Source organism: Lichenostomus cassidix, chromosome 11, assembly GCF_008360975.1.
Source record: "Lichenostomus cassidix isolate B80296 chromosome 11, HeHo_3.0, whole genome shotgun sequence".
NCBI classification, from domain to species: Eukaryota; Metazoa; Chordata; class Aves; order Passeriformes; family Meliphagidae; genus Lichenostomus; species Lichenostomus cassidix.
Genome location: NC_139492.1, coordinates 6,542,379 through 6,566,188, shown reverse-complemented (window position 1 = coordinate 6,566,188; position 23,810 = coordinate 6,542,379). Strand labels below are relative to the sequence as shown.

The following is a 23,810-nucleotide window of genomic DNA, read 5'->3' as shown; positions in this document are numbered from 1 at the left end:
TATTTTTTTTTCATAAAGATCATAAAATTTTGAGAATTCTAAAATTTCAAATTTTAAAAATTTTGTGGCTTTAAATTTTCATTTTTAAAACGTGTTCAACTGATCCACAGAGAGTAGAAGCAGGAAGAGAAAAGATGAGAGTGGGTTAAGTAAGGCCAGAGGAACTCAGATTCTTCAACACAAGATGCAGCCATTAAAACATATACAGAATACATGTGCACATAGAATTTAGAGTGAAGATGAAAAAAGCAACAATATAATGACTTGTGTACGCTCAGGATAAACAAAAATTAAGTGCTCCTCAGACTACTTTCCTATGATTGCATTTTACATACACTGAACGCGAGATTGATTCCATATGGGAAAAAAATTAACACTAAAAATATGTGAAAGCTTAAGATTAAAGGAAATCCTTTTGTTTTATACGAAGCCCAAATTTCTCATTAATTTCTTTAGTATGATCTTAATTTTGACTTAAATTTAAAAAAAAAAAAAAGTTTTCCAGTACGCCTGAAAAGATACCCCTTTGTGAAAATGTCTCCACGATCAGCATAACTGTTAACTGGAGGGAAATTTAATTGAGGTTTTCAACATATATCTCTTTCTATCAAAAATAATCTCTGATCACTGTTATCCATGTGTTTCCAGAGAATAAAGTTTCCCAAAGGAGCTGTTTCAGCCTGCAGTACCTGTATGATGAACAAGGCAAGTGGACAGATCCAAGTTAATAACAACCCCAAAATCAAGCAGTGCCCCCCACCCATTATTATTAACCCAATTACGTGACCCATTTCACAGGCAGCCCCACAAACTGGTTTGATAGGATAAATTAGAGGGTACCAGAGGCATAAGCAATTTTGTGGACAGGAACTGGTACAGCCAGCTGAAGGACTGACTGCATGTGTAACCAACACCTGGAGGTGTTTCTACTAGTAGTTTTGGGGAAACACATTTATTTATTTTAAAAAAAAACAATATCAACCCTGACATATAAAAGTTATTTACCATACTCCGTAATTTATGCAAGTACTAAGTAAGTGATTTATCTAATTGCTCACCAACCATGAGGATTTTGGTACTATTCAATCTGGGCTGCACCTACTGCACAAATAAAATCCCTGGCAAATCAGATGTCCTCCTGGCTAGCAGGGGAAAGGTTTAATCATGGAGTGGCAAGCAGAGATGGCTTATACACTAACTTTTTATTAAAGAAGTCCAGCAGGACATGATATAGACAATACTGCTATTACTGGTCTAATAGAAGTGGCATTAACTGATTCAAATTGCCACAAAAAGTATTACATTGAATCAAGTATACAGGTAAAACAGCAAAAGCAAATGCACTCAGACTTCTGAGAAATCACAAGGCTTCCTTCAGCCATTCTTGAACAATCTGAGTGGTTAACTAGAAACCTCAATGGTCTTGAGTCCTCCATGAAGAGCCACAGCAACACTTAAAACGGGTGGAAGAGAAGGCAAACTGAATTTCTCCGTGCTTTTTCCAGCATTATGCTTTCCTTATGGAAGAGGGGAGAGAGCGAATTCAGTTTTTCCATGTTTCCCTACACACTCAACATGCATCACCCATGAGGAGCTTTACCTCAATCTGATGTCACTTAGCACAGGCACCCTGCCCATCCTGATGTCAGCTCACTCATCCTTGACTGTGCCAGCAGCTTGGACTGTCACTGCTTTCTTGTCCTTTTTCCCACCCATCTGCCCTCCTAATGTGACAAGTTGCGGTAAGGATAGACTATGCAACTAAAATTACATCTAAACTAAAAGAACAGCTTTGATTTGCTTTATTTCTGTAACATAGCAAACAGAGCAGACAAGAAGTTACATCTGAGGGATATTGATGAGAGAGGTAAGAAGTGTGAGCACCATTGTCTAAGGCTTTGCTATGACACCGTGTGGAAATCCCACGTGCAATTTTGGACAACTGTTTTTAAGGATAGTTCTGAAAGAGCTTTGCAGCAGGACAAACCCCATAAGGTATTATAAGACAGAGCTTCATCAGCTGCATAAATAAATAAACTTAATAGAAATTACTTCTAAAGACAGAAAATCAAGCAGTGTGTCCAAAATGCTAATGCAGCCAGGAGGCTCTGAAAGCCTCAGATTGAATCACTGCTTGTTTGCCACATATTGTTCATGTATTTAATCCCACCCTTCAGGGCTTTGCTGATTGCTCTAGAAGCCAAAGGCTTTCTTTTCCCAGGTAACCATGTAGCTTCTTCCCCTCCTGTTTCTGCTGAAGCCTTAAGAATCATGAAAGCTTGCCACGGATTTTTCTTTGCCCTTGTTTGCAAGATGGGATAAGAGCCACTTCCTGGACTTGCTCTGAATTTTAATGTTTTCTTTTACTATAAAAAGTAAGATACTGGTGCTTGTGATACATCCAGTGGTTAAACGTTCAGAAAACATCTACAAGAATTGCTGTAAATCAAGAAAACCTGACAAACAGCGAAGGGTGAAGAGCCAGGGATGTTTGATCTGGAGAGAAGACCACAAAGCAATGATAGAAATTTTCATGTATAGAGCTACGAAGAGGAAAGAAATTAATTATTTTCCACCTCCATGTGATCCAAGAATAGACTTAGACTACATGGGATATTCAGCTTTGTCATCAGTAAAAGTTTCCAACACAAGGCCAGTGTTGGAAGAAGTTGCCAGAAAAATAATGAAAGACTGGTTTAGACACACACCTGTCAGGCAGGACTAATGCATAATTGAATTCACTTCAGATCAGATGATTTGGTAAGGTCTCATCTTCTATAATTATTACATTAACCACTGGGACTGAGTCCTTTAGCACAGGTCCTTTGTCAGCGGAGCCACAGAAAGTGACAAACCAAAGTATAAACTGAAAACTTCCTTGAGCACATTTGAAGTAGAAACATTCCCTGGCATCACAGAAAACAAAAGAAAAGCAAAAAATAAGTAAAATCCCCAAACCAAACCAATGTCGGCTAGAAGGAACATCTGGAAATCTTTAGCCAAACTTCCCATTTGTAGCAGGATTAATTTAAAAGTTAGATGAGGCTGCCCAGAGCCTTGTCTAATTGAGGTTTGAAAACCTAAACACAGAGCATCTGCAGAAATCCATCCCCAACTCTGATGAGGAATAGTATCTTCCCATGAGAATTTTACTTGTGCAGGACCAGGAGTTGGACTTAAAGATCCTTTTGAGTCCCTTCCAACTTGGGACATCCTATGATTTTATGGGCTCCTTTTACATAGGGCTCATTTTTATTTTATCTTCATGTCTACATAAATGGCTCACTCACAAGGACCTTTGGCTGAAAAAAGACCTGGACAAACCACTTCTGGTTTTGCTGACCTGGCTTACAGCACTACAGTTCCAGAAGCCAAACCCCAGCAGGAAGCAGGTTTCTGTACACCAAATTCCCTTGATTTACCTAGTTGCACACTAATTCAAGTCTATAAATTCCTGTGTTTGAAAGGTGGTTCTTTTAACAGAGGGTTTGGAACGGGCAGATAGTGAATAAGATGAGCAGTATCTTTTTGTTTGAAAAGGAAGCTGAAAAAATTACCAAGGTTTCTGAAAATCAGAGAATGGTGACTGAAAGCTGGCACTCCCTTCAGCATGTACAATGCTGCATAGCAGAGCAAGTTATTTATTAACCAGAGGGTGTTTAAAGTCGCTAGAAGTGATTGGTCAGACCCTATCTATGCTGTTCAAGAAACTGAAACAGGGTATGCCTAAGGGTGTGGTTTCATCTTAAACTGAATTAAGACATTGCTGCTACCTTAGAGATTCATCCTCTCTGCCTGGCTCTATGTTCCTGCTGGGTTACCCTCAAAGAATTAACACAAATGAAATGTTTTTTCTCAACAGCATGAAGGACTTAAACCAATACAGAACAGCACATGCAGGGGAGAATAATTTCCAGAATGCATATCTTATCCATGTTAAAGATTGGACACCTATCTTCTCCATTTTATGAAGGTTTAGTGAATGAAACCTGAAGCAAACTACCAATACATTTTCAGCTGGGCTCAGAAAAACTTACTGGACTGAGGGCTAAATAAAAATAATAAAAATTTAAAAAGCAGATTGAGAGTTGTACACGCAGAATGCACAGGCAAGAGCAGTGCTCCACGAGTCCTGAAGGAACCAGCCCACCACAACCCCAAGGGAGCAGAGAAGCAGGCAGGTTCCTGCCTGGCCTGGCCAAGGAGGTGACAACTGCCAGAGCCCAAAGCTTGCACCAGGAAAGAAAAAGAACTGTACAGATGGGGTGGGGAGGAGGGAAGGGTCAGGTTTCTCTCCTTTGATGACACTGAGTTCAGCTGCAACATGTAATTTCATCCTCAAATACCAAAATGCTGAGCACACACAAAAAAAGTTGTATCTGGGGAAAGAAGTGAGGAGACATTTTGATAAAAGCCACTAGTTTAAAGCAGAATGCTTCTTAGTAAATGTCTTTAAAAAAATTTAAAAATCAAGTATGTCATGATCACAAAAGCTGGTAGTTAATAATAATCCCACAATCATTTCAGACCTGCTGACTGAATTTCAAACCACAGCACAAAGAAACCCTGAGTCGAACATGGACGGAGAACTCTCCAATTAAAAGCAGTCCCTATTCCCAATGCAGAGAGGGATAGTTAAGGGAACTCAGCTCATGCTGCTCCAATCACACTTACAACCTTCAGAGAAAGCTCAGCACTACCCCCACCAGCACCCAGCTGGGCTGAAGCCAAAATAAATTTGGCATAAAGCACAAATGCCCTGTCTTGGAACTGGATATGGCCAAAGTGTTTGTCCTTGTGGGGGAAAAGGAGTTTGAGACAGAACCCAGCAGCAAGATTGTTCTTTGAATTAGGACTGCCAGGGTGTCAAGGATCCCCAGTGAAACTGGGAACAAGAAAGGACCAACTTTGGCTCCCATACCAGGCTCTGAGCTCCCAACCACCACTTGTAGTGGTTACACTGCCCTGCTAGCACACCAAGTGAAAATCGATCTGTTGAAGCAGAAGTGACTTAGAAAGGGTCTAAGGAGACAAACCCCGGCAGAGTTTCAGGTCACAAAAAGTTAAAATTACACTTTGACGCAAAGCCAAGTCAAGACTCCAAAGTCTGTCACTCCTCTGTGAGCTCTCACTTACTCTGTGCTGTGAAGGACCTGGTAACAGTTAAGCCTGGAAATATGTTTCTCGCTTCAGTTATTTGAACAATATACTAAATTAAAAAAAAAAAAATCAGACTCATTCTCCAAAAGCTAGATAGATAATTACTGAGCTGTAATACAGAGCCATGCAGTTAATCTTACACAGATGATAGGAGAGTGACCTAACAGTGACCACAGAATGACTCTTGGCAGCATAATCTGCATGTGATCAAATAAACAACAGGTTCATAGGATCAAATTTGTACAATTCATTGCTATACAAGCACTATCTCAAGTCTCAAGTTCACTTTATGCTTTATTTCACTGAGAGAAAAGAATCCCATGTTCACCACATGCACTCTAGAAATAATAGTGGTATACAGGCACTTTGACACAAACTAACCACAAAATGCTGCCCATGTACCTCCTGGGTTTTGAAGACATTTATCAGAAGTGGTTTGGGAAATTTTTGGTCACCAAAGGAAAAAACAAAAGAAGTTACATTGGCTGTTCAATTTCAGGACAGCACACCTGAGACATTTAGTACACACCATCTCAGCTTAGTATTGAACCATGTTGTCTATGTAGCTGTGTTACAATCTCAGGAGAATCCTAAATTAACCATAATCCAACCAACCATCTGCAGGCCAAGGTTAGAAGCTATTCCCCATCTTTCCATCACACATGACAGAGAACCATTTCTTGAACAGAACAGGTTCCCTTAACAGCCAAACCACCCCTTTTTCAAGCACTTCAGCCCTGAGAAGAGATGATGGGACTAGGTTCATACTTTTCCTTGTACATGGGACACAACCCACTTGGATCAGGAGGACTGGGGGAGAGAAAGTAGGACTGACTGGTGCAGAGTCATAACAATTACTAACAAATACAGTTTGTAGTAAGATGCAAATTCTTTAAAGCACAGGTGTCACTGAAACCATTCTCCACAAGACAGTTATCAGATCTTTCTTTTGTTAGGACATTCACAAAACATTCTCCTTTGGAGATACCAAGATCCATACCAAGGGTTGAACATGGATTTCATCTTTAAAACATCAGAAGTAACACCCAAGGCCAAAAAAAAAGCCCCCAACACTGGGAACCAGCTGTCATTCATTTTGGCATTTGAAGAACATTTACTTGCTACCAAATACAAACTTCCAATTTCAAACCCAGTTGAAAGAATTTCTGGCACAGAAGTCATTATGTCAAAATATACCTAGAAATTGTTATTTTACTCAATAAACTGGGCATTTTTGAAGAAGGATTACCAATTATTTATTTCTACAAAGAAGGCACTTAACCAACTTAGAGGCAAACCTAAAAACACACATTTCAAACAAAAGAAGCAACAATATTAACTGGAAATACCATTTTATCACATTTTCATAGTTTTTCAGTGGGAAGAGAGAAAGAAGAGAGACAATACAACAGGCCAATTATCCTGTCATTTTCAGATTCTTTCATGTAAATTTGTCAAGTGGAATATAGAAATTAAATGCAAAATTATTTTTGTACCTACTTTTCAGATGCAAAGAAGAGTTTCCCTGTCTGAAAAGCTCATTGTCTTGCCCATTACTCATTAGTTTAGTATTAATTTCTATTATCTGCTAAAACTATCACGGCTGCACTGACAACACCATTAACTCAATTTAAGATAACACTCAATAGTGTTTGAAATAGAACACTATTTCAAACTCAAACTCAATAGTTTCAAACTCAATAGAAGTTTGAAACTTCCAGATATAAGACAATTCTAGTAATGCAATTTTATTAATAGAAGCACACATTCACTAATTCATATATATAAAGAAAAAGCTTTATTTCAAATGAACATTTAACACAGACTGTAATTCAAAACAAACCTTAACAGTGACTTACCAGGAAGCCTGTTCATGTTAACTCCTTGAGCAGAAAGTCCTATTCCCATGTACCTTTAAAAAAACCAAACAAAAATATCAGTCAAGCAAAGAATGGTCAAGACACAGGATTCCCTGCAGCAGAAATACAACACTAAAATGAACTCAACCCACACACAAATTAAGAATGATAACATCAGTAAAGATTTTCCATCACTCATGTATTGAATCCAAGATAAAATGTCAGTCTCCGTTACTAACTGACAGCTTTCCGATGTACAACTACAGCTACTCTTTACCTCTTAACTGGTAGGAAAAGGGCTGGAAAACAATCAGCAATTTAATTTCCAGTTTGGTATTTGTGAGGTGTTTTTACCCATATATCAGAAAAAAACCCAACCTATTTATATAGGTGATTAACAAGACAGTAAAAAATCACCTAAGTGCAGATATAGTACATGAGGACAGATGTCTGTCTAGCCTGATGTACTATCTCCAAAAATAGCTGAGAGTGAATGCAGAGGACAGAGCAAACAGTTGTACTTTCCAAGAACACTCTTGCATTGTTCAGCATATATTTTACACAATTTCACTTTCTGAACCTTTGTAAGCTCTTCGAAAAGGCAACATCCTACAGCTCCCCCCATTCAATTCCTGCCCAAGCTAGTTTTCCTTGGTATTTACATTTTTTAAATTGGAAGAGACAGAAAAAACATTTCCCAAATACCCCACCCCCCAAAGGTCTCTTCTCAAGGTGAGTTAATCACAGTCTACTCAGCCATTCTTACGGAAGCTCATCTCTACCTCAATGTTCCTGCTACACTTCCAGTTCTGTAACCTCTTTGAGATGCAGGGAATAATCAGAACCACCAGCATCACACAACACAAGCCCATGGTGATTATTACACATAACAGCATAATAATGTTCTCTGGTTTGGCTTCTATTCCTCCCCCTCCTCATCTCTATTATTCCATTTATTTTTTGACTGCAGATGAGAACTGAACTCATTTTTCCATGCAACTGGGACACAACTTGACCCTACATTCTAAGAGGCAGCTCAGAGACCATTATTTGTGTCAAGTCTGGATTGTTTATTCTGCCCTCATGAGAATCATTTTGCACCTATCCAGCAGGACAGTAAGGCAAAGCCAGTCTTCACAAAGTCTCCTCTTCCCCACTGCAATGCACATTGCCATTTTGTGTCTTCAGTTAATCTGCATGGTCTGTAATTCTCCTAATATCCCCTGAAAGCATAGCTGCCCTGTTCAGTCTGTTTCAACACAATTCCATATTTTTAGGTTACTGAGCTTTAAAATTAACAGTCACAGCTGGGCACTTGTTCATGTAAAGATAAGAATCCAAATGGGCTACAGTTAGTGTCCTGCTATTCTTTCACTGTGTGAAAGAAAGTATTCTTGAATTCAGTTTTCTTCCTGTGGCTTCCTTGGCCACCTGCTCCACAATTTCAGAATTTCACCCCAAAGTTACATTTCTTCAAGTTATGTGTGTTATTAGCTATTCTTAAACAAGCTTCTTCAATTTACAGAGTTCTCCTGGCTTTTTTGTTTTGGTTTTGGTTTTTTTTTTTTTGTTGGGTGGTGGGGTTTTTTTATGAACACTGAACTGGCAGAGTCTGGAGGCCTTTTATAGCACTCCTCAAAGGACACCAAACAAGAGTGATTAAGGTCAATGCTGCAAAGCAACTTCTAAATACACCTTTCCTGTAAACATTTTCTGCACTGCTCAGAGCACGAGTCAGAAGTTACATCCTCATGAGCTCCCTGACTCACAAGAGCCTCTCCAAAGCAGGCATTTATGGCATCTAAAAATTCAGCCTCACAGTGTCATCTGACATACATGCAGCTGTAATAAACAGAATTTTGGGATATGTTTACAACCTTCCAGGCACAATATGGAAGACTTTCCCCCATGTGGTTTTTTTCACCTACATGTGCAAGCAGCCAGGATCCCAGTCCACACCTAGAACAGCACTCAGGTCTATGAGAGCAGTGACAAGTGCCACCTCTGCCAACTGCTCAAGCCTTAAGGGAGCTGTGATTCTAAGAACACAATTGCTTCAACTCAATGCCAAGGCACCATCTAAACCTGAAGCAGTAACACCAGAGAGATCATCCTGACACTGGCAGGTCTGAAACACTTGGCAAAAACCTGTCCAGGAGCAGACCATTCTCCTTCTCCAGCAGAACCATCCCCACCAACTTCACCAGGTCACATCACCAAGCTCCAAGCCACCTGGGTCTGCTGGCTGTGACAGATTTTGTTCAAAGAGCAGGACGTGCCTCTTGGCACAGGGCATGTTTTTTATGTCCTGATCTATTTGGCTCAGCTGAAGGTAAAACACTGTAGAACTGTAGCCACTTTGTCATGTGGTGGTGTCAGATTCCTTCCTTTCAGTATCACACAACACAGCCCTGCTGGCACAGGGCCACGGGCCAACTCCATCCCTCCTTACTGCCTCAGGCTGCTTGTCTGCTTCTCTGCCTCTACATCTGCTGCTGTTGACATTAACAGACCTAGAACTGAGCAGAGAGGACACCTCTGCACACAGCCTTGGCACAGCTTCACCACAATCCCAGCTGCAGCACTTCCATGGGTGTCCTTTGTCCCCATCCCTTGCTGAATCGTTGCACTGTATTGCACCATAAGGGTGGCAAAAGCAAGGAAAACATTAGAAATTAGAGGAAATAACCTAATTGTCGAACTCAGATAAAATAGGTCATCACCCTCTTCAGCTTATCCTGCTTAACTTCATTATTTTCTATGCAGATTCATCCCCCTCTTTTGTGTACAGCAGCAAATCCGATGGACATAACCAAGGACAAAACTCATACAACACTATCTTTCCATTTTCAGACAACATAGATTTAAATTAAGACTGGAAGCTTGTATTTTTATAAAAAGCAAGCACTACAACTCCACGAATTCTAAATTTAAGATTACACTTTAATCTAGATACACAACACCATGGAAATGTGTTGCTAAAAAAAAAAGGGAACATGACCACAAGCCTTCCTGGTTCACAATTTTTTGCTTTTCAACTTCTGCTACCATTTAAAGCTCAAGAAAAACTTTAAAAATAAGACCATAATGGCTATAGAACTGTACACAGAATTTGCAGACAACCTAAAATAAAAACAGACTGCCTCACCATGCTGAGTTTCAACTCCACAGCCCACAGCTTATATACAGAACTTCAAATTGTCACAGACTTGACTGCTGGGTTTTGTTTTAGAAAGTGCTATTTTGCTTTTCCCATCTATCAATTTATGTACCAGAAGTAATGCATGAAACAAGCTTTACGATCTGTAAGGCCTCACACAAAAAAACCACTCTATTCTCTAGAAAATTGGGAAGCAAAAAAAAATTAATCTTAAACTCCACCAGCCCCAAAAGCACCACATGCTTTTTAAACTTCTTGGTGCAGAACTGCTTCTCACTTCCTTGATTCCAAATGCTCCAAACCAGTTTTGTGTATGCAACAAATTCAATACTAATTAAACAGTATTTGTGGGCATCATCAAGAGCAAGCTACTGCCTTTTTTTTTAAAATGAACCAATTATAATATTCAATATCATTCAACATAAATCTCTATGGACTGCCCACCTGTATCACCCCTGGTTTTGGACCATAATGGTGTGGACAGACTCCCTATGGGGTATCCCTTAGCTGGAGTCCCTTTCTGAGAGATTCAAAGAGCCTCTTAAAAAAAAGGATGCACAGGAATGTTAGCACCCAATCTCAAACAGGAAAAACATTATTTTGGGCATAATAACACATTTATATCCATTATCCATCATAGGTAAGATGAAAAGCTAAGCAAAAGTGACCTCCTAAATCATCATCTCAGCGGTGAACACTGAATACTTGGACCTGCCCCCCACACCTAATCTGAAGCTTCAAAAACGCTGCATCAGTAGACCAGTTCCAAATAGAGCAGACTGACAAAAATAAACGCAGACACATGCTGGTGATTCAGTCAGAACAGTCTTGTTTCCACTCACCAGCAGCCTCGGCAGTTACCATAGCACCAAATTCTTCCAGACTCCTACTTCACCTCAGCCCTGCCCAGTCAGTACTGGTTGCTTTAGAAAATGTGACTGCATCAGCCACACTTACCACCAGCCACAACATCAGCTCTCCCTGTTTTATCCACACCCAGGCTCTCCTTGGCCACAGCAGAAGAATGATTTTGGTAAGAAGCTCTCGTGTCAGAAGATGCTGGCTCCACACAGGACTGGCAAAATTGCCAGGATTTTCCCCCTAGGTCCTACAGCAGTGTGACTGTGCTAAGATTAAGCTCAAAGAGACAAAGGTTTTTGGGTCTCTTGCTCAGTTTCCAAGTACTTCAGCAGTAAACACCAACATGTAGCTGCCCCAGCATAGTGACATCTAAACAGGACAGCATTCACCTCAGGCTCCTAAGACAACTTGTGTGGTAGACTCTGCAGTGCAGCTGTTTTCAAAGCTGCTTTTTCAATCTGTATATTTAAAAAAAAATATGTGTTATTTTTTGTTTCTCTCAATAAAAGACTTTTCTTTGGAAAAGGGATGGAAAGCCAAAATGATTATTGTCCTTCTAAATTAAAATTTAACTCCTAAAGATACAAAAGATCCCAAGTGCACTGACTCAGAAAGAATTATATATTGTCACTGGGCAGAAATTATCTGAAAAACAATGAGAAAAGTTATTTCATAGGAGTGACAACATTTGACTGACCTAAACTGAAACAAAGAGATCTCTTAACGAGGCTGTTCTAAGCATTACAGAGTCATACAAGTAGACGAGACACTGATGGCTGTGTTTAGTTTTTCCCAGAAGGGGAATCCACCCATATGAGAAGCAATTCTTTGAGTCGAAAGATGTTTCTCCAGTACAAACATGATACCCAGAGAACCTGCCAAAAAGTCAACGTAAGAAAAGTTTTTTGCCTAGTGTAAAGCTACTTTGTATGAGCAACCCACAAAAATCTTAGTGAACCCAGCAGAAAACTTCAGAACAGACTTGCCCTTTGACAGCAAGTAGCTAATGCTGAAATTCCAGGATTTGCATCTATTTGGCTTTTCCCGGACAGGAATGAAGAACTCATTAAGCAGAACAGAGAAGAATGCAGCAACAGAACTCATGTATACTGTATTCTTCAGTTTCAAGAATCCCAGGAGCAAAGAACATCTCCCTGGAAAGCACCCAGCACTTGGGAAGCATAGCTATGTGCAAAATAAAGGCAGGGAAGAAGGAGGGAGAAAGCAATTAGCCCACAGTCCTCACTGGACCAGGGCAATAATTTTAAACAAAAAGAGGCATTTCTTAACCCAAAAATCAGCAAGACTTTCTCCAATAAACTTAGATTGAGTACTCATCTCAAACACAAACTGACATTAGCAAGGCAGGTTTTTTAAGGCTTTGCCAGGGAAACAAAGACAGCATGGTTTCCACTGTATTTATTGCTTAACCTGTTGAAAGGTACCAAGTCAGGATGGTGAAACAATCCCTGCCAATCTTCTTTCAAGGGGCTGTGAAGTTCACTCAGATGGCAAACAAAATTCAACCCATCTGAAAGCTGGGGAAACAAAGGTGTAAAAAATACACTGGTTTAGCATTGGTTGGGTAACAACCATGAGCCCAGAACTCTTCTTTCCTGAGCCAGTCCCACTCTGGCACTAGAAGAGGCTGGAAGGAGACTGCCAACAGACACCAAGGTCCAAACTTGCACAGTTAAGACCAGAGAGGTTAAATAATTTGTTTTGTAGGTCATGACTTCCGGTAAAGCAGTCATTCCCTGATCAATTGTGAACCAACATTAACACAACACACTGTAGAAATTCTTGGGATTGGCATTTCATTACGTGGCCCAGCAAAACCAAGCAATCCAGCTGAGCCATGAGTTAAACAAGGGATGTTCTACTCTTCCACAGGTTTGTGATTCAAAGGCTTCCTGTATCCTGCAGTTTTTTCTAATAACCACACCTATGTGGTAGGAATCCTGTCCTCCCAGCAATCATGAACCCCACTCTTTCAACACGCACAGTTAAATCTAAAATAAACAAGCTGAGTTGTTAAGTTAGAGGTGAATAATACACCATATACTGGTGGCATTTCAGAGACTTTCACAGTCTCTCCTGCAAAGCTCTGAACTTGTCTGAGGTGGATCCTGACTTCATGCCAGGTTTAAAGAGTGGCTAGAAATGATAACCCTTATCAATTCACCACTTGAAACCACATTGTCGCAGCTCTGGTGGGGGAAGGGGAACATTGTTTTAAGGCAGTGAAAAAACAAGTTATATCTGTTTAAAAAAATTACCTATGGCATGTAAAATACTGGATTCTAACTGTCTCAATTCCTCAGTCTAACAACAAATATTTTGGAACTACTTCATAATGGATTATAATCTCTAAAGTGGAAGTGGCTCTGGTTTTATTAGTGCAAATGGTGCTGGTCTGTGATGGTGTTTCAGAAATAGCACTGATGGGCTCCAGGAAGAATTGCAATTTCCCAAGTAGAGGTCAGTAAAGACAAATAATGCAAGGCTGAAAAGAAGTAGATGAAGGCCAGAAAATAAAATTTTTAAGAGCTCATTAAAAACAACTACAGGTATCCTGAGGCACAAAGGAGTCCATTGTACATCAGCCCTTAGAAAGGCAGAAAACCCTTAAAAGCTGAAGACTGGGGAAAGAGAAGGTGAGTGAGCAGGACAAAACTGAGAGGCAGCAATCTGGTAACAGAACACATCTCAGGGTGGTTATGAGTAATTGGTGACAAAACAACACAGGAAGAATGAAAAGCTATTTTTGACAGACCAAGGTATCATAGTCCCAGCTCCCTTCCAATTTTAGGATCATGTTCAACTGGTATCTGCCAGCTGTAAGAAGCGCCAAATCCATCCCTTGTCTGTGCTACCTTCAGGAAAGGAAAAGACTGATGATGTGGATTAATAATGTTTGTAGGAACACTGAAAGAAGGAAAATACAGAGATGAAGACTTGACCTGAGCACCATTTAAGAAAGAAAAAGCACAATATGAGCACCACCAGGCTAAAATCACCACTAAGATCTGTCCAGAATAACCAGTTTCTCCATCTGCTATCCCAAGCATCACCACATCCAAGAGAACCCCAAACCCTGTGGTCAAATGCAAACAAAGGTGTCCCACCAATTTATCTTTTTTTTTTTTTTTTCCACTCTTGGCAGCTGACTCATTCTCTAAGTCAGCTGATATCCAACAAAGTTCACACACAAACCATCTCAGGGGCAAATGGTGCCTAAAGTCTGGGAACAGCACAAAGCATTACTGATACTCATTCTCTGATTATTTATTCTGGTTACACCCAACTGAATAAGTAGGATTTTTGTTCAGGCTGTCCTGCTGATTAATAAACCTCACTTCCAAATGCACTGCTCATAGTCACTGAAAATATATTAGGGAAGTTAAACAGGTTTCCATGACTGAATGGACTTAAGTTGGTTTGATTGCCAGTCTAAGCAACAGAACATTTTTCTGCCAACAAAGCCTAGAGAACAGTAAAGAAAGATGCTAGAGTTACCACAAATATCTGACAGAAAGACATGCAAAAGAGGGCAAGTCATTTAAAGACTGCTTCATTCTGGTGACTAATCTTCCATTTCAGCCCATCATAACAGTCAGCTTAAAAATGCAGCTTGAGCCCCTGTTTTTTCCATTTAAAAAATAGGGGGAAGAATATAAATGCAATACCCAAATCAGAAGAAAACACTCCAACACCACCTAGGTGGCTCTTAAGGGGTATTCTCACATCCTTATAGGCTAATTTGCTCTGTTTTAGGCTTGGATGGTAACAGTTCTCACGAAAGGAGGATTTACCTCCTAATAATTAATGAAATTACAGAAAGAAGTAGATGCAATATTTACTAAGATCTGGGGGTGTTTTCATTATGCAGAAAACGTATTACAGAAAAAGTAACAGCAGAAGTTTTGAGAGATGTACTGGTGAAATAAGAACACTTTCTCTTTAAACAATGGCAGAGAGTCAGAGCTGGGGAGAGCACTGGGAAAGCAACACACACTGAACTCACAGATCTTTACACACTGACATCTCCACAACAAGGGACAAAGGCTTCATGTGGACCAGAGCATCAGTACAAAGAACTTGTAAACAAGCAGGCAGATTGGCATGTGGAAACAGAGATCCAGCCTTACCCCACAGGTACAATGTAAATCCCATTGAAAGAAAAGCAGTTTAAAAAATTAATCTGGTCACAGAGTCGATGTAACACAATTAACACAATTCAGCTTCAGTGGAGAGCTGAAGAAAAAGAGTCAAAGCTTCACAGTGGATGATAAATTCTTTAGCAGTTCATCATTTCAAGGCTTCTCAAGTGAAGGAAAAAGTTATCCAACTTACACAATTTAATTATTAAACTGAATTCCTTAGATCTACAAGCTTAGAATATGTAAATAATTAGCTCCCATTATTCTATGATGTGATTTAACTGCAAACATATTCTGAAGAACTGAAGTACAGTAACATTTTACATGTATTCTAAAGATGCTGATATTGCTACAGTTTGCTTTTGTCATATTTCTACCTTTTCTGTAACAGATACTCAGAAACATCAAAGGGAGGGGGGATGAGAAAATAATGAAACAAAAATAACCTCTTCCTGAAACTTTTCTTTACTGTGCAATATTTCATAAGCAGCTGAACAAAAGAAACCCAACAACAACAAAAATAATTATCACAGTCTGACATCAAGGAAATTTCAGACTTCAGACATACATCACAAGTGAAACAATCATATCACCATCACTGCTTCCATTTCGTTGCCTTATAAATGATAAATTGATATTCAACTATTACAATGGATGGCCCATGATACTGCAATAAAACACTCAGTTTAAATTTCCACTTCATTGATAAAAAAAGAAAGGAATTAAAGAAGTTATCAACTGCAAATCATATATTCCAACCTCATGATTGCTTTACACTGAAAAGCTGCTCTCAATATTACTCCTTCAAGAGTTTAGCAGAACAATGACAAAAAAATAACAACTTGTATGAGGTGTCATCAATTGACATGAAACCTCTGCAGAAAATGAGTCTCTGCACCTGACAGCACCAAGGTACAGTCAGTAGATGAGCAAGAAGGACTTGCTTGGGCAATCTGCAAATGGGAACAAGGCAGGAACTGTTTAGGGAATCTACTTGGGGGATTTATTTATGTGTTGGGTTGTTTAAATGAATGTCTGCAGAACAGCATAAATTCAAACAAGGAGACCTACCTGCAAACAGAAAAACAACCCTGTCTCTGTGCTGGTTTTGGATTCTTGGAAACCAGGATGGAAAAAAATAAAAATGGGGGAGGAAATCAATTATTTACAGGCTTATCAGTGACAAATCAGGGATCACATGAGAAATCCTCAGTTCCCATAGAATACATGAGGAACCCATAGCCTTCCCTACAGCCACATCCAGACAGGCAGGGCACTCCAAGGTGTCTGAGCATAAGCAGCCAATGCTGTCAGAGAGCTCCATGGAGAGCCTCTGTCAGCATCTGGAACCCATTAGAGCACACGAGCAAAAGGCTTTTCACAGAGCCATCACACTCACCATATGCTGAGGAGAAATGGAAAGTTGGCAAGGAGAAACATAAGCAAGGAAAAGGGGCAGATGATTTGTTACTAATGTACAGACTGCAACCAACCAACACATCTGACCTTTATTTTTCTTTTTCAGTCAGAGAGAAACTAAGCTATTTTTAAGTCTGGCTTATGGTGCACTTGTGTATGAAAGCTAAAGGGTAAATTTTAAATAAACTATGGTATGGACTGAGCTAGATAAGCTCTTCAGCCACTCTCCTCAAAGAACTCTTTCTTCCCTCTCCCAGAAAACTGTCCTCAACCTAAGCTAGTGCTGACCAATATCTCTGGACAACAGGCTGCACAGCTCAAAACACCTGTGAAATGGTGCTGAAAGAAGGAAACCAACATTGCCTCTGGCTGATGTCTTCCTAACTTCCCTCTCTTGCCCTTCCGGGCTGCCACCTAACAGCAGGAATCACTGTATCAAGTACTGAGCCAGCAAAAAGACTGAACACATTCAAGCTCATCAGTCACTGGTGCTGGCACTCAAAAACACATAATGGCAAACAGAAGACATACTGGGATGCTTCAAATTCCTCATGAAACCACTGGGCTGCCCTGGCACAGAGGGCTGCGACCCCTGGCACCTCCTCTGCCCACAGAGCACACCTGCTGTGTTTGCAGAGTCACCATGGGCAGGCAGTGGCTCTGTCCTCACCGGGGAGGTCAGGATGTGAGCACACCCAAGTATCCTTGAGTAAGCAGCTGTCCAAGACCAAACCATTCCCAGAAAGGACAGCTGTCAACAGCAAACTGCAAAGGCAATCCACAGGCTACTGGGCTGTCTGTTCCAGGAGCAGCTCAGAAATGGAGAGGAGGCTGCAGCACAGGTGACTTTTGCCAGAATCCAGAATCCATGAACCATCAGGGTTGGCCTCTGGAATGCCCTCCCCAGTTACATTCCATCACAACCCAGCACGTGGCTCAGGGAGGTAAAACCAGTCCAGAAACCAAACTGGTGGTCAGGTACACACACTGTCACCCACAGACAGCTCACCTTGCCCCAGCATAAAGAGGTCAACAAGGATGACTTGTCCTTCTGAGTCACAGCAGTCTCTAGGTTGTGGGTTGGCTGCCCTACCCCGATGAGTCTCTCCCTGTTCCTGTTTACCAAGCAGAGATCATCTAATGGGGAAACAGAGGCTGTGAGATGTGCTGACAAAGCACCACCAACAGAACCATGTATTGGAGGCAGAGAGGACAAGAGTTCAGTGCTTCAAATACAGCTAAGGTTGAACTGTTATGAACAGCACTGTGATAAAAGCCTGAGTTATTTGTGGCAGTTCAGGAACAGAAGAGTCGCAGGCATTTCTGCCAATCTGCTCATCTGAGGAATGCTGGAAGCAAGCCATCCACAGATTCATAGAGAGGTTTGGATGGGAAGAGACCTTGGGACATTCTTTCTTCATCCTTCTGCCCAAAGCAGAAGTAACTCTGAAACTTTTATCAGGCAGCAGACTGAGGGCTCCCCCAGGCAAATCTGAGGAGGGAGATGTCAGTGCCTCTCCAGGCATCCTGTTCTGGTGCACAACCATTTTCACAAAGGAAAATTCTTTCTTCTGTCCAGCTGGCATTTCCCTTGCCACAACTTGTGACCCATTGCCTCTTGTCCTTTTGTTCCAGTTGACAACACTCAGGAGACAAGCACACAATGGCTCAGGAATTAACTACCAGCAAGTCTTAAAACAAAACTGTTCAACAGCACTTTGAATGGAACTGAGGGTTGCTGCAATTCTACCCTTCTGTCTCCCAGCTCAGCCCATCCCTTTATTGACTCGCCTTCATTAATGTCAGGGAAGGAAACCCTGAAGAGTAGTCTTCAATATAAAGAGAGAGAGAAAAAAAAAAAAAGAGCAATTTCTGACAGTGATGTCAATAGATTAAATCATCATTAATTATTTTCTGGCCAGCTTTCCACTAGTTATCTCCCTGAACCAGCTCACCATAGGACAGGGTAGCAGTCTGTCAGGAGGACGGATGCAGTAGAAACACATGGCAAATGCAAGGGCAGAATCCCACAGTCCTGACATGTATCATCCCAAAGTGCTGTGGAACCACTCCCCGTGTGCTCAGCACAGACAATGAGGTGAGAAGAGGGCTGGGACTACAGACTGCAAATTAAGTTCTCCTCTGCTCTTCGAGGATAAGAACCAGCTTCCCCCTCAAGAAGTAGCAACAGGTCACTCTACTGACAGGTCTGATTTGTTCCATGTTACCTAGAAACCTGTCAAGACAATTTTTCAATGGTATCCTGGCAGCCTCCTCTCTCCCAGAAAAAAAACAAAACTCCACAAAAAACAAACCCAGTAAATAAATAGGACCTCTTATCAATAAATACTAAACCCAGGATAAACCAGGATAAGAAATGGTCACCATTCAACTAAAAGTAAATTTGAATCATGCTTCTTTCTCTCAAAGGATTGTGATTTTATCTCAGGAGCAGTGGAAGATCCAAAGGTAAGAAAAGCTGCTCAATCTTAGAAGTTTCTTACATACACCAAATGGACTTTTTAGATGCTGTACTTGCTTTGAAATATCCACCAGTAAATTATTTTACTGATCCTGAGGCAGAAACGTCCAGCGATGGCAAAGGCAGAGTTTTCATAAATCATTTTGTTTGCCTCTTTAACAAAAGCACCTCTCTGGGGCAGGTGCATTAAGGCACAGGGGAGACAAGACAGTAAAAAAGAGGAAGATTTTCTGCCAGCTGTGGCAGTCCAAAGCAACTTGTGTCTGTGCTGCTGCAGTCCTTCCCTCCTCCCTCTTCCCCTGAGCTGACTCTGGGGGTTTGCAAAGTGAGCACAGGAGTTCTCAGCCTGGCAAATGGGGGGAGGCAAGGATGTGTGTTTTGACTGCTAGGATATGATGTGGTGTGAGAAAAGAGAGGAGAGAACCAGAGCATACTGGCTTTAAATCCCCTTAATCCAATGAAAACCAGGGGAGAAGTTAAAAAGGTGGTCCTGACACCCGAGTCGTCTCCATAGCTCAGGTTTCTCTACCACAGTGATATCACCAATCCAAAATGGCACTGCCTGATGCCAATTCAAGAGCCCTCTTATCAGAGTGTGTCACACACAGGCAACATCTCTTGGCAGGCTGCAAAAAGGCATCATGTGAGCTTTGGGATTCTTACTTCTCCAGTAAGAGCCACTGCGAGCTTCTATCCCATTTCTTACCTGAAAACTTAGTTTCTGTTGTTTATTTGCAAATGTCAGCATCTAACCAGAGTGCAGAGCCCTAAACTAACAACCATGAGCACAGAAAGACAACAGCTTTGAGCAAAATCAGACTCCTCAACCCTTTCTGAAGTTCATTTCACCAAAGCCTTTCTTAAGTCTTGTTTAGAAACCAAATCACTCACATTTTAAACCTCAATGTGAAATGCAATCGCAAACTCCACAAAGAGATACACAGGGAATACCTTCACATCTTTACCTCACCAGCTCATACAGAAGTCAAATAACTAGCTCTAGGGCAGAGGCTTTACACCTGAAATAGCCATTCTGGAAATGAGCTCAGAAGGATTCCTCTTCCTCTTCCCTTGCTAAAGGGCTTCCAGTGTTGTTCCTAGGGACAGGCTTTGCCACTACACTGCTTGAAAACTTCATTCCCTCAATCCTTTCTTTAGAAGTCTGGACTTCCAATCCTTTAAACAGACACTGGGGAGCCTCCTCAGAAGAGATCTCTGCCACAGCTCACTAGTACAACACACTGAGCCTCCAGCAGGAACAATTCAAACTATTAAAGGTGAGATACACAAAAGCACCTTCTCAAGTGACAGCCAGGCAGCAGCTACAGTGGAAATTCACAACCACAAATCCCCAGCACCACCCTGTGCGAGATAAAAGTTGGATCTGTCTCTCTACCAGCAAAAGAAAAACAAGGCTCAGGAATGGCTGAGACATCAGAGAGGCTCTCAAAGCCTTGCCACTGGCCTGACTTTGGATCAGAACTGTCAGCAGCTCCTGTTCAGGTTGCTGTGTGAACACACACAGTTCTGTCTCTTTGGAATTATTCTTGGAAAGTCACTGTAATTACAGAATACAATAAAAACAACAGATCATTAATTCAGAAAACTCTGATCTTGGGAGACAAGCAGAAAATGCTATTATCTCCCTTTAAGATAGATCTAGACTGCAGTGAGGATTAAGTGCCGTTCAGTGACCTTTTGTAATGTGATTTCTTTGGAAAATTGTCTTGAAGCTCACTGCAAATTATTTCAGTTTTAGCAGTTACATAAACTAATCAAGGGCAGTGTTTCAAACCAGACAAGCAGTTAACAGCCAGGTCAGTGAAATGAAGGAATAAGGATGGTCTTTTCCCTGCATTTGTACAGAATTCAGCCCAGCATCCACCTCTGCAGATAACCTAGTAATTATCAAGGGCCTAAATGCAGCACAACCTGAGATCCTTCACAAGTCCCTTTACAAGTAGGCCACTTCTCAGTTCAACAATGACAGCAGAAAAATTCAGCTGTAACAAGTTGTCACATTCATTTGGTTTTCAGTAGGAACATTTGCTGCCCTTCCCCACAACCCTCAAACTGGTCAGAGTTCCAATGTCATACTTGAAGGACTGGATTAATTAATTACACCAAATCCCTCCTCCTGCGTGTCTTTCCTTTCTGGATAATATTCCTGCCAGATTCATCCTTTAGCAATGAACAATGCCAGGGACATCCACACACAGCAGGCTGACACCTTCATAATGAGGAAAAATTACAGCCACACTAGCAAGAGAACCCCAGACCTTATCAGAAACACCCCTTCATTGCTTTCCCCAGTCCTCCAGTACTCCTATGACCATGTCAACACCACTGTAGCAGTCCAGAATTAGGCTCAAGGTTCCTCCCTTCTGCTTCACTTCACTTCTGAGGCACCACAATTCCAGAAATCAGAGTGACCAGACCTTGCCAGCAAGAAGAAAACCTATTTTAATTCACACTCCACTGGAGACCCACAGTTCACTGAATTTTTTAGAAGTGCCCATCTCAAATAGCTCAGGACACATCTGAGCCAGTGCCTCAGCTTCCAGGGCATTCCACCTCATTTACATCTATTCATCAGGAGGACAAAACCTGCCCATGGTGTACCTGCCTGCTGCACCCAGCAGCCACAGGACCTCGAACCCTTCTGGAAAGGAGGCCAGAGTCCAGCAGAGCTGCCAGACACACATCCCCAGCCCCTGAGCTGCAATGAGGCACTTACCCATCTCTACCTTTACTGACGATCTTCACTTCAAAGTAATAAATGCCACAGGCTGCAGGGATGGGGTGAGTGGCCCTGACCGAGGCAGCATCTTTGTGATTTTTACCGTGACCTAAGAAAGAACAGAAATGTAAGTACTGAGAGGATCTGGCCTCTCACACATCCTGATCTAAAACCTCACTATCTGAAGCCAGCAGGGATCTGTTTCTACACGGAGCCAGCCATTTAAAGCACACTTTCTGGAAAACCAGCATATACAACCCTGCACTGCCACCAGGAACAATCCCTACAGCACGAGCATTTCAGTTTTCCCTTTGTTTTTACTACGAAGTTTCTGAGAAAGATTCTCAGTACCACCTCTCCCCCTCCCCACAGACATAATTTGAAGACCAATGTACACAAACAGAAGACAAAAATGATTACACAAGAGGGGAATGACATCAGTGTTTACTAGCCAGGCAGGAAAAGGAATAATCAGCTCTCCGCTGGGTGGGAAGGCAGAACAGCTCCAATAGCGAGCAAGGAAAACATCACACTACAAGTCCGTGAGCAGCTATTTGGTGTAAACCCGAGGAGCCAAAGCCCCAGTAACGCAGCGTGTCAGCGCCATTCGACCCCTGGGCCGGGTTTTTAGCAGGATGACAAAGTAAACAGACGGTCAGGCTGCGCCGGGCCCGAGCGAGCGGCAGTGCCCAGCGTTATATAAGGCCACACGGTCACTGAGAAAAGCCCCCGGCTCCCCAGCGCCCCCGCTCCCGAGCGCAGCCAGCCCGGCCCGAGCAGCCCAGCCGGGGCCGGGCCAAGCAGCGCCCCGGACCGGAGCTCGGCGCCGCCCGTCCCCGCGCTGCTCGCGGCGCCCCTGCCCCGGGGCCGCCGGACTCGCTGCCGGCTCAGCCCGCGCCCGGCGGACCCCGCGGAGCGGCCGGGCCGAGAGCCACGCCGCCGCCGTCCCGCTCCGGGCCCAGGCCGAGCCCGGCCCCGCCGCCCCAGCCCGGCACCTTTGTAGTGGACGCGCAGGTTGCCCTGCGAGAGGCCGATGTAGTTGTACTTGTCCTTGGGGCTCCAGGAGCGCGGCAGCGGCGTCTCGTCCTGGTTGACGGCGGGGTAGAGGCGGCGGAGGCGCCGGCTCAGCTCCTGCTCCTCGGGCGGCCCCGGCGGCGCCGCGTCCCCGCCGTGCGGGCTCCCCGCGCCCGCCTCCGCCATCTTGGACCCGCTTTGTGTCAGCGGGCGGGGAGCGAGGCCCGGCCGCGGCCGGCAGCCAATGGGAGACGAGCGTGCCCACAATGGGGCCGCGCTGCCCGACGGGAAGCGCAGTCCGCGTGACGTCCGCCCGCTCGGCCCTGGCTCTCACCAGGACTACAACTCCCGAGAGGCCGCGCGCTCAAAGCCCCGTCCCGCCCCTTGGCGCGCTGCACGCTGAGAACCGTGTCCCCGTTCCGCTCCGCTCCCATCGGTGCCGCGGGGCGCGGGACTCCCATTCCCAGCGTGCTCCGCGGCAGAGCAGCACTCAAGGGCCGCCCCGCGCTTGCGGGCGCCCGCCGGCCGCCTCCGCGCACGGTCCGGTTTCGGCCGCCGCGCGGCGCCCGCGCGTCAGGCGCTGCGTGGGCAGCTATGGCGGCGAGCGAGGGGTCCTGCGGGCGTGGCCGTTGCCGTGGCGACGCGTACACGGAATGCGCGCGCCGCGGCGGGCCGGGAGCGAGGAACGGAGCGAGAGCAGCCGCGAGCGGCTCCGGCATCCCCTGCAACGGGAAACACCGGCGGATCCGAGCTGCGGGGACGTGGATGGGGCACCCCGGCCGACCGGCTGCAGCTCACAAAAGCTCCTTTGGTTCTCCGCTGGATCCATATGGATATACAGTCTTTGTATATATTTTTATGTATTTAATCTATTTACGTCTTGAGAGTACAGTAAAAAAAACTGTAAAAAACCTGCTGTGAAGCCACGGCCAGTAGGAAGAAAAACAAGATC

At 43.1% G+C, this 23,810-nt stretch overlaps 2 protein-coding genes across 3 annotated transcripts in view; both read right to left on the bottom strand.

Annotated features, from left to right (window-relative positions):
• RANBP10 (RAN binding protein 10) overlaps nt 1-23,087 on the bottom strand; it is a 59,800-nt gene extending 36,713 nt beyond the window's left edge. Inside the window, exons 1-3 of one of the 2 annotated variants that reach the window (XM_085071570.1) lie at nt 22,840-23,087; nt 21,842-21,953; nt 7,020-7,072 (exon numbers count right to left, since the gene is read on the bottom strand). In XM_085071570.1, coding sequence (XP_084927696.1) covers nt 7,020-7,072; nt 21,842-21,953; nt 22,840-23,044 — 370 coding nt within the window. In that variant the 5' untranslated portion in view covers nt 23,045-23,087. The remainder of the gene's footprint in view (nt 1-7,019; nt 7,073-21,841; nt 21,954-22,839) is intronic. The other variant, XM_085071569.1, reaches the window with a different exon arrangement.
• Nucleotides 1-23,810, bottom strand: part of LOC146432142 (bone morphogenetic protein 15-like) — a 136,571-nt gene that overhangs the window by 110,180 nt on the left and 2,581 nt on the right. The window lies entirely within an intron of this gene.